The sequence below is a fragment of the Camelina sativa genome, chromosome 9 (genome assembly GCF_030686135.1).
Source record: "Camelina sativa cultivar CO46 ecotype springtype chromosome 9, ASM3068613v1".
Lineage (NCBI taxonomy): Eukaryota > Viridiplantae > Streptophyta > Magnoliopsida > Brassicales > Brassicaceae > Camelina > Camelina sativa.
In genome coordinates this window covers 41,177,235-41,192,082 of record NC_141888.1, presented here as the reverse complement: position 1 = coordinate 41,192,082, position 14,848 = coordinate 41,177,235, and the positions used below count along the sequence as shown (strand labels likewise).

The 14,848-nt window shown below is 36.4% G+C and overlaps 6 protein-coding genes and 1 pseudogene across 8 annotated transcripts; 3 read left to right on the top strand and 4 right to left on the bottom strand.

Annotated features, from left to right (window-relative positions):
• Positions 1-279: 279 nt before the first annotated feature.
• LOC104714366 (EPIDERMAL PATTERNING FACTOR-like protein 8) lies at positions 280-750 on the bottom strand. Its single transcript, XM_010431702.2, has 2 exons — positions 651-750; positions 280-557 (listed from the first exon to the last, which is right to left on the bottom strand). The coding sequence occupies exons 1-2, from the start codon at positions 748-750 to the stop codon at positions 346-348; spliced, it is 312 nt and encodes a 103-aa protein (XP_010430004.1). The 3' UTR covers positions 280-345.
• Positions 751-2,350: 1,600 nt separating this feature from the next.
• Positions 2,351-4,963, top strand: LOC104715998 (putative polygalacturonase At3g15720). Its single transcript, XM_087464563.1, has 9 exons — positions 2,351-2,811; positions 2,902-3,012; positions 3,103-3,240; positions 3,337-3,513; positions 3,626-3,649; positions 3,736-3,943; positions 4,080-4,161; positions 4,274-4,496; positions 4,583-4,963. Exons 1-9 carry the CDS (start codon positions 2,809-2,811, stop codon positions 4,808-4,810), a joined length of 1,194 nt encoding a protein of 397 aa, XP_087320689.1. The 5' UTR covers positions 2,351-2,808; the 3' UTR covers positions 4,811-4,963.
• On the top strand, positions 4,953-7,131 carry LOC104714364 (pentatricopeptide repeat-containing protein At1g80150, mitochondrial). Its single transcript, XM_010431701.2, has 2 exons — positions 4,953-6,756; positions 6,867-7,131. Exon 1 carries the CDS (start codon positions 5,346-5,348, stop codon positions 6,519-6,521), a length of 1,176 nt encoding a protein of 391 aa, XP_010430003.1. The 5' UTR covers positions 4,953-5,345; the 3' UTR covers positions 6,522-6,756; positions 6,867-7,131.
• A 198-nt stretch (positions 7,132-7,329) lies between these two features.
• On the top strand, positions 7,330-8,928 carry LOC104714363 (glyoxylase I 4). Of its 2 annotated transcripts, XM_087464564.1 has the most exons (4): positions 7,330-7,586; positions 7,710-8,057; positions 8,161-8,266; positions 8,576-8,928. In XM_087464564.1, exons 2-4 carry the CDS (start codon positions 7,903-7,905, stop codon positions 8,789-8,791), a joined length of 477 nt encoding a protein of 158 aa, XP_087320690.1. In that variant the 5' UTR covers positions 7,330-7,586; positions 7,710-7,902; the 3' UTR covers positions 8,792-8,928. The 2 variants fall into 2 exon arrangements, with proteins under 2 accessions (XP_087320690.1, XP_010430000.2); XM_010431698.3 differs by lacking the exon at positions 7,330-7,586 and having other exon boundaries at positions 7,596-8,057.
• A 74-nt stretch (positions 8,929-9,002) lies between these two features.
• Positions 9,003-9,374, bottom strand: LOC109126287 (uncharacterized). Its single transcript, XM_019229642.2, has one exon. The coding sequence runs from the start codon at positions 9,372-9,374 to the stop codon at positions 9,168-9,170; it is 207 nt and encodes a 68-aa protein (XP_019085187.1). The 3' UTR covers positions 9,003-9,167.
• A 675-nt stretch (positions 9,375-10,049) lies between these two features.
• LOC104714362 (putative polygalacturonase At1g80170) lies at positions 10,050-12,554 on the bottom strand. Its single transcript, XM_010431697.3, has 9 exons — positions 12,142-12,554; positions 11,826-11,957; positions 11,559-11,729; positions 11,454-11,474; positions 11,156-11,363; positions 10,988-11,069; positions 10,808-10,916; positions 10,606-10,722; positions 10,050-10,504 (listed from the first exon to the last, which is right to left on the bottom strand). Exons 1-9 carry the CDS (start codon positions 12,343-12,345, stop codon positions 10,208-10,210), a joined length of 1,341 nt encoding a protein of 446 aa, XP_010429999.2. The 5' UTR covers positions 12,346-12,554; the 3' UTR covers positions 10,050-10,207.
• Positions 12,555-13,404: 850 nt separating this feature from the next.
• On the bottom strand, positions 13,405-14,403 carry LOC104714361 (MAPK kinase substrate protein At1g80180 pseudogene; annotated as a pseudogene). Its single transcript, XR_015565218.1, has one exon. The product of XR_015565218.1 is annotated as an MAPK kinase substrate protein At1g80180 pseudogene (transcript).
• Positions 14,404-14,848: the final 445 nt, after the last annotated feature.

Genomic DNA, 14,848 nt, shown 5'->3' with positions numbered 1-14,848 from the left:
GGTCATTATCTCAAACACAAACACAGGTAAACAAAAACGTACGGTGAAGAATCGTGGTTTGACCTTAAAGAAAAAAGTCTTCGGTACTGGAGTCTGAAGCTTTTACGCTTAATTAGTCGGCCCATGTCCTCACTTTATCTGTTAAGGCTCCCCTCTGTAGGCCCATTAAAAGCCAAGACCAATTTTGTTACGCATGTGGATGGTGCGTAAATGAGACACACATATACTACCCCCACAAACACATCATCAGTTTTTTTTTTTTTTTTTAAAAAACATGAAAACCATCAAACATGAATCCATGAGAAGCAACACGCTTACATAATGTTTTAATTCTTGAAACTATTCTCACGGTTCAAATACTTTGTCGCTACATCTACACACCCACCTTACGGGATAATATGTTTCACTATAATCATCATCATCATGATGAGCACCATGATCATGAATGTCAAATAGATAAGGAAGACAAGGCTTGCAGTTCAGGCACTTGTTCACACACTTGGGAGGCTCTGAACCCCGAACCGGTTCCTTCTCTTTTTGTTGATGATCATGACCTGCTACATATATATAAACCAGAAAGAGATTAATAAAACAGATTTAATTATATTTTACTCAAAATGGGCAATAATTTTAAGGATTTGGATCTATACCAGATACGTAGTGTAAAGACATGAGAGAGAAGAAGAAGATATAGGCAATGAACAATGCAGCTCCCAAACCACATCGTTTATATTTTCTTGACGAGATCATGTCTTCACTTTTTATCAAACCCCAAAGCGCGCAAGAGTTATATAGAGCAATAGTGTACACTACACAGTACACATGCTTAGGTCTACCCCACACATATGTATTGCTTTTGGGAAAAGAGCATGTATAAATGTAAATTATAATTTAAAAATAAATGTAAATATTCATCAATTTATTGTGAAAAGATCACCATGTATGTATTACTCCTTCTTGTCGGTTTGTAGCTTTTTGGCTGAAAAATGTAGTCATGGAGTTTAGTTGGTGAAGATATCAATTTATTGTTCTTTCCATAATTGAATTAATGAAAAGGGAAAACCAAAGTCAAAAGAAAATTTTAGTTATGTTGCCCTGTGTGATGATCTCGAGACGATGTGAGTTGGGGATAGAAGACAATAGACATGCCGAAGGATGCCCATTGGATCAAAAATAACGACCAATAGAAGATGGCTTAAGTTTGTCGGAGGAAACTCCCACCAAGTCTCTTGACAATTTTATTCAACTTTGGGGAAGCGTTGCTGCTGACTGTGTGATACCGCGATGGCACTCAATCAATATAAGAGGAAACTTGAACTGTACGTATTGTGTTATAATGAACATACAGAGAATCCTTAATTCAAGTAAAATTCATCACATCGTTTAAGTAAGAGATCACATTTAATTGTTAATTAAATATTTTCTAAATTCGAGATATTAATTTTTAACTAAAAAGAAGTTGTCCAGTTTATAGCTAGAAAATTCAGTGAACTTTTTTTTTTGTATGGAGAAGACTGTTCGATGGCACTTGATATTAGAGGAAACTTAATTAAGGCTACAAATGTAACAAAAATCTCTATAAATTAATACTCTACAAATTAATAAACAATATAAATTAATAAATTTTGCTAGTTTCAAATCAGACCAGTATAAAAAATAACATATTTCGATAAAATAATAAAATAATAATTTTTTTAAATCTTTATGTAAAATATGGTCTCAATAAATCATAAATTAATAATCATGTAGATTTACACATATATATATATATATATGCTGATATAATAAAGTATGCTTCCCCTAAACCTCATATTTAAAATATAATTGTATCTTCAAACTATAATGATATAAATATTCTATAACATTTCATAAAAATAACTAAAACGTTTTTAAGTTTTCAATTTCTAAATATGCATTATTTACATATTGATATTTTGATAGGCTATTAACATACGACAATTGTATGTCATGTGTATAAGTGAATTTATCTATAGTATTTGTAATTTATTTTCAATAATGTTTTCTAAATATTTTAAATTCAATTCCAATACCAAAAAATTTACAACATCCAAAATTCTAATTTTATTTTGCTAAAACTATCTCAATTTATAATTTTAAAAAATTTAAACAATTAAAAATAGATCTATAAATTAATAATAATTATCTATAAATATATCTATAAATTATTAATTTACACTATAAAAGAATAATTATTAATTTATAGATAAATTAATAAAATATTTTGATCCCAGCATTATTAATTTTTAGAGATTTTACTGTACATAGAATAATCTTGGAAAAAATTAAAAATAAAGAATAAATAAATCAATTATTGAACTTATCAATTATTGAAAATAAAGGATAAATAAATCAATTAAGATCAAATTTTATCCATCGAAAACGTTAACTAAAACAACAGATTTTTGAACTTTTATGTATCTTCATGATTTCAACATCATTTTTCTACAGATTGTTTTTTTTTTTTTTTGGAAAATTGCTTATATTCAAGATAAATGGTAATTTATGAATAAATTATATATGTTCATAGAATGCATAGATGGACAATAATTGATTTATTTTATCTTTTATTTCCAATTTTTCCTAGAATCTTTGGATGATGCTCGTACCTATATCCATATTAGATACCTAAAAATTTTTAGAAAACCAAACAGAGATGCATGCATGCTTTTATGTTATTAATGCGAGGCTTGAATCAAACCCTTATGTTCTTTGCTTATTTATGTCTTAAAAAAAACTGAAACTATTTCAGTATTCAACTCTGCTTAGATCAATCCATCTCCCTTCAAAATGGTGAAGACTCTTTAATTTGTCTCTATCTAGTATCTACTAACAGACCCTGATTTCAAAAAATCAATCCTAATTTTTTGTATGAATGTGTAGGACCGTGGTTTGTTAGTACTCGTTGCAATTTTAGGACTTCTCTGGTTAAGCAATGGTGAATCAGTGATGAAATATGGAGCGGTCGGGGATGGAATTGCCGATGATACATCTGTAAGTTTTTTGGTCATGATACAAAGTTTTAACTTTTGGTAAACATCGTTGGACAATATTTGATTGGTGGAAAACAAAAAAAAAAACTAGGCTTTCCAAAAGGCATGGGAGAATGCTTGTAAGGGAAGCTCCAAAACGGGAAGTGTACATGTACCAGCAGGGAAGGTGTTCCTCCTCAACTCCCTTCACTTCACGGGACCTTGCATACCGAAACCTCTCCTTTTCACTGTAAATCCCTCCAGCGGTTACTTGATAGAGATATTATTACATGAATATATATAAACCAAATATGAAACTCCAAATTAATTATTTTGTAATATATAGATTGATGGAGAGATGATAGCGCAGAGTGATCCAAACAAGTGGGAAAATGGTGAGAACGGAGTAATACCATGGCTCATATTCGATCAAGTGGATGGACTTGCAATTGTAGGGCGCGGCATGTTGAACGGCCAAGGCAAAGCATGGTGGGATATTCATTGTAGAGACCATCCCGGACCCGTACGTAATTATATCTTCTTTATTCATCTCCTTTTTTTTAAACCTTTTGATTTTTTTTTTCTTTGGTTATAGTAAATGTATCATAACTAACCATATATACTCTGTGTCTCAGAATTGCATCTGGCTTGCACCAACGGTAAGTTTACTTTTTTTAACAAAAGAAAATAGTAGTACATAACAAACTGGTACGACTCAATAACGATATATAAATTTTAACCGCAGATGATGACATTTAGTAACTGCGGAAATGTAACATTAAAGAGTTTGAGATTCAGAGATAGTGCACAAACCCATGTTCTTGTGATGGGAAGCCAAAATGTGTATATCAGTGATATCAAAATAACCTCACCGGAGGCTAGCCCTAACACCGACGGTATTCACATCACATCTTCCACCGCCGTTTCTATTAGTCATTCTGACATCGCCGCTGGTAAATTTTTCTTACTAAACCAAAACAATAATTAATTAATCTTGATACATGGACACGATAAAATATATGGTATTTTAAAGGTTTAGCTGGCTAGTTAGTTTCTTTTTTTTTTCTTACAATTTCCTTAATCATATAGGTGACGATTGTGTGTCTATCGGAGATCAAGTGAATAGTGTGACTGTTTCCTTTGTGAACTGCGGACCTGGTCACGGTGTAAGGTGGCTAATACTTTTTCCCTAGCAATCCCGCAATCTTATATACTTCCAAAATGTATTTGTTAAATTATAAGAGGAAAAAAAAAAAAAAAACTAACAAAGAAATGTGAAACAGCATTGGGAGTTTAGGTAGAGGAGGAACAGAGGTAGCAGTGGAAAACATACGTGTGTCGCACGTTAACTTCACAGGAACAACAAACGGAGCTCGAATAAAGACGTGGCCTGGAGGAACTGGTTACGTCCGAGGAATCGAGTTCTTCGACATTCGTTTCTCGTCTGTACAAAACCCCATCATCATTGATCAGTTCTACGGTTGCTCCCCTAACTGCCCTCAAACTGTAAGAATCTTTTTTAAAAAAAAAAATTCTATCTTATGTAGATGGAAAAATGAGCTAATGGTAAAAAGTGTAATGTTGTAAATCAGAGTAAGGGAGTTCACATAGATAAAGTGAGATACATGAAGATGAGTGGAACATCGGCTACAAAGGTGGCTATGAAGCTTGATTGTTCAGGGTTGACTGTTCCATGTTCCAACCTTTTCATGAGAGACATTGACTTATCTCCGGCCGATGGAATTGATTCTGTCTCCTCTCTCTGCTCTTTTGTTCAGGGCTCCGCAAAAGGCATCATCCGACCTTCCTCCTGTCTTTAATTAGCTTTATTTTAATATGTTGGGGTGTAAATTGAAATACTGTGTAAATATACGGGTCATATTGGAACAAATAAGAAATTCAAAGGGGTTGTTAATACAAAGGCCTGATATAAAAATGAAAAGCCCAAATAAAGCCCAAAAAGAGTCGTTTTGGCAAACCCAAAAAACCTAAAACCTTAAACCTCCGTCGTATGTCTCCGTCGTTAGCCTCCTGTTACTCTCCTCCATCTCAGATCAAAATTTCTCCCTTTTCCGGTCATAGCGATCTGAGCTAAAGTTGGGCTGTGTTCTTAAATTCTCCGTGGGAAGGATTTTACATTTACAGATATGGCTGTTTTGTTAAATCGCATCGGGTTTTAGGTTTTTTTTTGTTGTTGTTGCGATTGAGGTAGTAGATATGGATGTCGAGGGTTTGCTCAACTCTTCGGTCTCGTATTTTTGGAATAGATTGGGTTGGTAGATCGATCTTACAAACTAATTTCAAATTTCTTGGAAGATTTTGATGTTAACCGGGTATGTTTAGGCTCGAGGGATCATGCTATCTCTGCGAACCATTCGCAGATTCTGCCATTCTTCAATAGCAGCCACAACCTCTCGTGTTTCGAATCAGATCCAAAGTGGTGTTGTTGAGGAGCCAGCACTCGTCAAGCTTAAATCTGAGCGAGACCCTGAGAAGCTATTCAATCTCTTCAAAGCTAACGCCACAAACCGTTTGGTTATCGAAAACCGGTTTGCTTTTGAAGATACGGTTTCTAGGTTAGCTGGTGCACGTCGGTTTGATTTCGTCGAGGATCTACTTGAGCATCAGAAGACACTTCCACAAGGTAGGCGTGAAGGTTTCGTCGTTAGGATTATTATGTTGTATGGCAAAGCTGGAATGACTAAGCAAGCACTTGACACTTTCTACAATATGGATTCACACGGTTGCAAAAGAACCGTTAAGTCCTTCAATGCCGCGCTTCAAGTCTTGTCTTTTAAACCTGATCTACACACCATCAGGGAGTTTCTTCACGACGCTCCATCAATGTATGGCATTGATATTGATGCTGTCTCTTTTAACATTGCTATTAAATCTTTCTGTGAACTGGGTATACTTGACGGCGCTTATATGGCTATGCGGCAGATGGAGAAATCAAGGTTAAAACCTGATGTTGTTACTTATACTACACTTATATCTGCGTTTTACAAGCATGAGAGGTGTGTGATTGGGAATGGGTTGTGGAACCTTATGGTCCTCAAGGGCTGCAGGCCTAATCTCACCACTTTTAATATTAGGATCCAGTTCTTAGTGAATAGGGGACGAGCTTGGGATGCAAATGATCTGTTGCTGTTGATGCCAAGACTCCAGGTGGAACCGGACAACATAACGTATAACATGGTTATCAAAGGGTTTTTCATTGCGAGGTTTCCTGAGATGGCCGAAAGGGTTTATACAGCAATGCACGGTAAAGGGTACAAACCAAACCTGAAGATTTACCAGACGATGATTCACTATCTGTGCAAAGCAGGAAACTTTGATCTGGCTTATACCATGTGTAAGGATTGTATGAGAAAGAAGTGGTACCCGAACTTGGATACAGTTGATATGCTGCTCAAAGGGCTTGTGAAAAAGGGCCAGCTTGATCAGGCTAAGTCGATCATGGCGTTAGTTCAAAAACGAGTGCCTCCTTTCAGCTCAAAACAGTTGGTCTCCCTTAAGTCCATTTTGTAATATTTTACATTGAAAATGGAACAAAATTTGCTACATCTACACGACAAGGCGGCCACAGGATTCTTTCTTTATTTCTTTCTCCTGAGTTTGTTTTGTATAGCTTTGGGGCGGGGGAACTGGAAATTGGATGTAGCCCCATATCAGGAGGTACATTTATCTTCTTATCGGATTCAACTATTAGTTGCTCCGTGATAATAAAAGGCCAGGGTGATTTGGAAACTCCAATGGATACCCAGTAAGTAAATAATAGTGTCTCTCTACTAAATGAAGTTTTGATTGTAAAGATCTGGTTTACATTTTTGTTTATGCTAACTACAAACATCTTATTTCTTCTTTTGAATTCAGCTCGAGAGCAAAATGGCATATGCAAAGTAGTTGTGACCGTGTGCAGAAGAAACTGATAGGATCTTTGTCTGATGATGCAAACGCTTCGCTAAAGCAACGAGCCCTGGGTAAATTAGTTATGTTCTTAGCTTCGTCCAGCCAAAGTAAAAGGCGTTAAACCTAAAACATAGGCGTTGATAGCTTTTCCTGCTATATAGCACACGAATGTAAACAACAGAAAAAGAGAACAGAGACAACCCAGCAATGCATAATTTTTTATTGTTTATTTATTTGTTTGTGGAAACTTTGAACCCACAAATGACAAAGCAAACTTAATTAGTAACATATTATTGTCTGTCTACTCAAAACGTCTGGTGTCTAACATATATATAGGTGATGCTTCAACACCTGGTGTCTGACTTGTGATGGTAGATTTTATGGCGGTAAACTTTTTAAGCATTTTAATTTTGGAATTATCTTTTACGTAAGAAACACAATTCCAAAATTGTTTGTTTTACAAAAAGACGTTATGGGAACGTGAGTCTAGTTGATTGAGGGTGTTTTATATGATTGAAATTTCTGAATTTGAAGATCCAAGATATAAGACGTATCCTCAATTCCAAAACGATCAATGATACATTGGGTGGAGGGTGGTAATGATTATACAACATAAGTATATAAATAAAAAAAATGATGCATAAAGTGTATAGAGACATACATAGGCATCATCGCCATCCTAAGGTAAGTTCCGTAGTTTACTCGATCACGACACACACATATTTGTATATACAACACGTGTACATTTAGACAATTCTAATAAAATCATCTTCCTCCTGAATCGATCTATCCTTAAATTCATTATAGGTAACGTCGTAGATTTCGGATTCGAAGCTTTGTTGGTACGATCGAGGCGAAGTTCTGCTCTGTTCTGTTCTGTTCTGTTCTGTTCTGTTCTGTTCTGTTCTGTTCTGTTCTGTTCTGTTCTGTTCTGTTCTGTTTTGTTCTGTTTTGTTCTGTTTTGTTCTGTTCTGCTTTGGATTTTGTTTCTCCGGGGAAAATGAAGGAAAACATGGGAAACCCTCTGCATATCAAGTCGTTGAATCACATATCTCTTCTATGTCGATCCGTGGAGGAATCCATGAGCTTTTACCATAACGTTTTAGGGTTCCTACCGATTCGTAGACCTGGCTCTTTTGATTTCGATGGCGCTTGGTACATACCATTACCATTATACAACGTAAAAACATATATATGGATATTATATATTTTTAAATGTTAATAACGAAATTGTGTGTTTTTTTTTGTGTGTGAGTAGGTTGTTTGGACATGGAATGGGTATCCATCTTCTTCAATCTTCTGAACCTGAGAAATTACTGAAGAAATCTGAGATTAATCCCAAAGATAATCACATTTCTTTCCAGGTAGATACCTTCTTATTTTCATTTTTTGACCCTCCAATATACTTTTAACATGCGTGTACTCACTTACCCCTTCTGCACAGATTACGTATCCACGATACAAACTCTATTAGTGTTCTGATCTATCTTCAATTTCATTTAGAATATACACTTTCAGAAAATGTAACAAGATGCATGATTTTATTTGAACTGGAGCTCTTTTAATTTTTTTTTATTATTACAGTATGCTGTATGCAGATGGATTTTAGCATAAATCCACATAATTTGACACAATATGACAGTAAAAGAGATTTGTGTGTTGAATGAATGCAGTGCGAAAGCATGGAAACGGTGGAGAAGAAGCTCAAGGAAATGGAGATAAAGTACGTCAGAGCAGTGGTGGAAGAAGGAGGAATACAAGTGGACCAACTCTTCTTCCACGACCCTGATGGCTTCATGATTGAGATATGCAACTGCGATAGCCTCCCCGTTGTCCCTCTTGCCGGAGAGATGGTCCAGCCATCGCACCCAACTCAAATCCACCCCTAGTTCTCGTGTCTGCTCATCTCCCTAAAGTCTGTTTTGGTAGATAACTGTGATGTGTTTTGTCTCTTTGATTGCGTGTGTGTATAATTAAATATTGCGTCTAATAAGAATCGTAATAAGTAAGACAGAAGTTGATGTGATTCCGATTCCTCAAGCTGGAAAATGACCATTTGCTTCGCTCTTAGTCTATGCACCAGTAGTTGAGAAACAAAAATTTGTTTCCTTCTAAAGCTTGTGGTAGAATTATGATTATATAAGAAATGTCATAAAATACATTTGAAATCGCCTAAGCTTAGAAAGATAAGTCAAATAAGACATGTTATCTCTGACATGCTACATCTATTTTATGTAATAGTAATATACATATCAAAGACCTCCTCTAGGGCCGGAGGATGTTATCACACTGAAGAAGAAGCTGACGGCGGAAGTTTTGGATGAAAGCTTCGGCGCATTTGTCGACATCATGAATCGTTGGCTTGCTCTCTAGCTTATTGCTCCCATTCGAAGGGATTGTGACCGATCTTCTCTTCTCTGTAATGACCTTGGAGTTGGTACTATGCACAGAAAGTTGTTTTAAGGAACTCATTTTCCTAATCTTGATGTGTATTTTGTGTGTGTTTTGTGGTGACTTTGATAGTTGGATGGTGGTGAGAGTTTTGTGTGTGTAATTTATAGGATTGTTTGGTATATATTTATATATGCCTAAGTCTTTTTAATCCCTACGGAAGGAAGCAACTTTGAATTATTGATAGGAATTAGGAATAATTAACTACTAAAAGAAGAAGAGATCGAATGTAGAATTTGACGTTTAGATAGAAGGGAATAGGGCTAATATTAGTAAAACCATATCCTCTCTCATCACTTATCCACATAAAAATCTAAACCAAAATATCAGCAATTAAATTAGTTAAATCTTGCAACTTCAGCTTTTGTGATATTCTCTAGAACAAAAGATACATATAATACGTTTCTATTTAAAATAACGAATTAATTAAGCATCAAATCTAAGGTTCTCTTTGAAAAAGGAAAGGCATACATGAAATCTAACCTAACAAGTGGAATTGATTACTCCACATGTCTATTACTTATGTAGAACCTAACGGCTTATAAGATAACGCCACCGAAAGTCATCATCCACTCCACCGCGGTCGTTTTCGTATCATAGCTCCGATGATGTCGGCCCATTATGAGTTTAATATTTGTATGAAAAGAAACGGCCCATTATGTGTTTATTATTTTATCTATTCCCTCTACAGCAATGTTCCTTAAATTTTTGCTTATTCGAATGTAGCCCCTCTGTTATTGTTTATTACAAACTTAGTTATTGCATGTGCTCTAAGTGTGAATTTGCTAAAACGTGAAATCATTTAGTATAACCACGTGTATGCATTGACACGTGGCAATCTGAAAACATGAGGTTCAAAGGTAAGCAGATGTGATCCCGCCGGACTGAACCGACAGTTCCAAGACGTTTGTCTCATCCTCTGACTCTGAGAGGCAAGAAGGAGGGTACACTTGACCCGAACTCGCACCATAAGCTTTCCAACAGAAAGACTCTGTCAAACCATCACCGTCTAACGGTTCAAGATCAATGTCTTGTAGAAGTATGTTGCGACATGGTGAACTATCGCTGCAAGATATCTTGATTGCTTGTTTTGATGCTGAAGTGCCTCTCACGCGAACAAATGAGATGTTCTCAATGGTAACAGCTGATGTCTACAGTTTTTTTTTTAGTTTAGAAAAAATTCGTCAGGTTGGATCGATATTTGAGACATTGTATTGTATAAAGAAACGGCACAAGTTCGGGTGTTCTTTACCTGATTCGCACACGGCTTCCGGGAATCGCAGTAATACTGATCGATGATGATGGGGTTCGACACATTGTTCATCTTGATATTCCTAAATATGATTTTTGAGACCAAACCACTTCCTCCCTGGTTAAAAACTTAAAAGGAGTGAGCAAGCGCAAGCAAGTTAATCTCATAAGGTGAAGTGAAGCTTTTGATAAGATGAAATCACCCGCCATGTTTTGATTCGAACACCATTCTCAGTGTCAGAGATAGAGGCCGTATCAACCAATATGTCTTTAACTTCTTCCCAAGATTTTGATTTCCCTATGCTTCCAATGCTACAGAATTAGAAAAAAAAATATTACGCTTTTGTCTGTTTGTTACATCTGTCTGGATAAAGATAGGTTACCTTATGCCATGGCCAGGACCACACACGAGGTTACTGATGGAGATTTGTGACGAGTTTTTAACTATTGAAACACAGTCATCTCCTACTCAAAACATAAGTGTATTAATCAACAATAAAGAGGATATTAATTAGATTAGATTCAAGGTCTGGTTAAGTAAGTAGACTGACCAGTGCTGACAGTGGTGTTGTCAATCACGATACCACGAGAGACGCTAATGTGAATTCCATCAGTATTGGGACTAGTAGCAGGAGCTATGACCTTTAAACGAGAGATGGTCACACGACGACAGCTAGTGAAGGCAATATGCATCTGCTGACTATCAATCACATTGAGGTTTTCAAGTTTCATATTTTTGCACTTGTGGAATGTTAAGGCCTATACGCAAAAAACAGAGTCTTACTTTTGTTTTGTATAAAACAAAGTAACCACGTCAACCAACAGAGAGAAACCAATAGGGAAGCTTACCGTTGGAGCACCTCGACAAGGCTGCAATAAAAGATGGTTGAAACAAGAGTGAGAGAAAACATTACTTAACATATTGAAAGGAAAAGAGTAAAGAAAGCAACAAACGTTGGAATGATTGCGTTTGCAAGATATTCTCCACCATTCTTGACCCATTCCATTAACAGTGCCGCCTCCTTCAACAGTAAAGCGGCTGACGCCATGGAAGTAAAGCCATTTACGGCGGTTTAGGCCTTCCCAAGCATCTGGATCATCCGGAGCAATGACAGTACCAGAGATCTAACGGGGAAAAAGAAAACAGAAGAAAGCAATTAAGAGAATAAATGAAAATTATACTCACTGAGAGATTCTTGTTGGGAAGCATTTTATAAAAACCTGCAGGGTGAGTCTTGATTTACAAGGTCCAGAAAGATCAATGGGGCGGACGAGGGAAGTGTAATTCTCTGGAACCAAGATTCTTGTTTTGGCTTTGGAAGAACAAGCTGCCTTCCAAGCATCTGCAAACGCCTGCTTACCATATATTTATTTTTTTAATTACATTTTTGTATCATTCCGACACAATTACCGGCGATGTCTGCTTTCCTAAATCCGACAAAGTTTCAAGATTTGAATTGAAAAAAATCAAGATTGCTAAAATTGGCACTACTCTAGTGTATGTAAAGCAAAAAGGGTTCTTGAGAGAATCATTTACTTGAGTGTCGTCGGTGAAGCCATTGCCTTTGGCACCGAAATGGCCGACGTGGAGGAGCCGTTCGGATCTGGGTCGGGTTGAACGCTTTTGTCTTCGCGGGAGCTGGAGAAGCGATTCGAATGAATTCGCGTTTGCGGTCAGAGCGACTGAGGAGAATACAATAGCTAGTATTAAGAATATGAAACGATTGACAACAAAACTCATGATTTGATTTGAGCGTTCTGTTTTTAAGTTAAGGACAATGGCTAAATTAAAGATTTTATTGTACAAGAAGAGATCCTATGTATGAGGTGGGCACGTACTTAGAACTTTAATTAACTATAAGTAAAACATATGAGTATAGTATACTATATGCAGAAAGAAACACTCTCTATTTATAAACGAGAATTACAGTAGAGATCGATCCCAGAATAGATTCCATTTTACCTTATAGTATAGTTTTCGTGATTGTAGTGATGGTGAAATGACGTTGTGTTTAGCCACAAAGGAAAATGGCAAAAGAGCTTCAATTTTCAGGATTTTAGTAATGACGCTCTTTGAATTTTGTTTCCCATACATTATTATTGGTTGATAATATTAAGATGTAGGTAATCAATCATAGTTCGTATAATCAAAATTGCAAGCAAAAACAAAGAATTACGGTGTGAGAAATCTTTTATAAAAATTGGGTGCTTGTGGGGGCTAAAATAAAAAGCCCAGACAACCAACCAGCGAGGACTTAGATATTCTGCACTTAAAATATTAAGCCCATACGATTATGACTAAATTTAATCATAAAACGCCATTGGTATACTGCTGTGCTGACAAAAATATTTCCTTTACAAAAAAAAAAAACAAAACAGTCATGCCGAGTGCAGACTAGTAGTTAAGCGTAATAAAGAGTTTGTTACTGGTAGCAGCCAAAGTTAAGTTAGATCAATTAAACTGCACTAATTGATAACAACGATAGTGTAACCGTTACACTGTAACGTAACACATCCTAGACTAACATGTCTAAAATAATAATGAGCTAAATTACAGAAATTAGATAAGAAAATCACATTCGACCTTCGTTTTTTTGTCAGGTTTTGAATCACAGTCGAATCCAAAAAGAGAGATACACCTAACTAATCAAAAATCAAAATCGTTCGATCGAACAATCATAGGAGAGGAAGAAGATAGAGCCTAGTAATTTGATTTCCTCGGGAATCAGAAAGAGATTGTCAGACCATTGGTCGTTCTATTTCGTACATAACATTGGATTTCCTTTTTTTGTCGGAGACCTTTATTTAGGATTCATAAAAGACGCTTTTTAAATTTACATTAATCCCAAGTACAAAATAAAAACATATTATAGGATCAACCGGCAAAACTCGAAACCAAAACAGAGAGACATATAAACATCGTCTGACCAGTTCAAAGTTCAAACTAGTTTTAAGTTGTAAAGTAAAGAACACAAACAAAAACAGAAAATAATTAAAGAGATCCATTAGCAGCAGTAAGTATAATTAAGTAAAGTAGATACTCTATACTCTTTTCTTTGTGTGTTTCTCGTCTTTGTGTGTGTTCTTTACTTTACTTGGTTGGGTTGTTCATGACTTCATGTGTGTGGCCTACCTGGATCTGCGCTTCGTTGGCCTTTTCCTCTGACTAACCTTCTTCCCCGGCGGCGGTTTCTTCCCAAACGCAGAGCAACACCCAAACGCCGACAGCCTCGGAGACGGCGGGTCCACCGCCGGAGACACTCTCCCCGTGTTTCGATGGTGCCTGATGGCTCCTCCGCCGTTGGATCGACTCCTCTCGAGACCCCCTCCTGCGCCTCCGTGATCAGTTCTGATCGGCTTGAGTCCTTCTCCGGCGATCGGTTTAGCTGTCTGCTCTTCACCTCCTCCCGACGTAATCAGCGTAGCCGCGTGTGGTGCGTCCCCTCCCTGTGGTTGCGTTTCGCCTTTCTGGTCGTTGGCTTGTTGGCTAAGCTCGGCGATGAGGCGATCGTCCCAAACAATACCCGAAGAGCCTTGTCGCCTGAAAGAGATGGTGGATCTCTGAAGACCCGCCATGGACGGCGCTAACTGTTCCTCCTCCGTTTTTGTTTTAATATCTCTGTTTCTTCGTCGTCCTCTGTACGTATGTGTGCGTTTGCTAAAAGTGGTTCATCATTGTGTTTCAGAGGACTTTGTTCATTTTCTTCCTATTCTTATCTCTTTATCAGTATATATCTGTGTGTCTTTTACTAATTAACTCCTTTTCTTGTCGTCTTATTACTCTTTTATACATATATTTCCATTTATTAGATTATCTAAGCAAATAGAGTATTATCGCGAGTACCATGTGTTTAGGGGAGATGCGTAATCATTGTAGTATTTATTTAGTTATTTGTTACGTAACGTAGTTTTTAAACGGGAGAGAAAACTGGGTCAAAGGCCAGCAACGGGTAATTATGGGAGTAGAATCTGGTAATAATTTACTTTTTTCTTTTTCATTTAACATTAATTTTGAGCCTCATCTCATCTGCCCAAAATATGATAGTAATATTTTTCCAAGAGACATCGCAAAAGCATATATAATAAAGTTTTTTTCAAACCATTAGTCCAACATGGATTAATTAAGAAAATCCACCGTTGATGGCTCGCTGTTCATGCCTGATTTGATTGGGTTGGTTGATAGTATATAGTTGACATTCTCATTAGATTAGATGAATGATTCGTCCGTAATTAAAAAGAAAAAA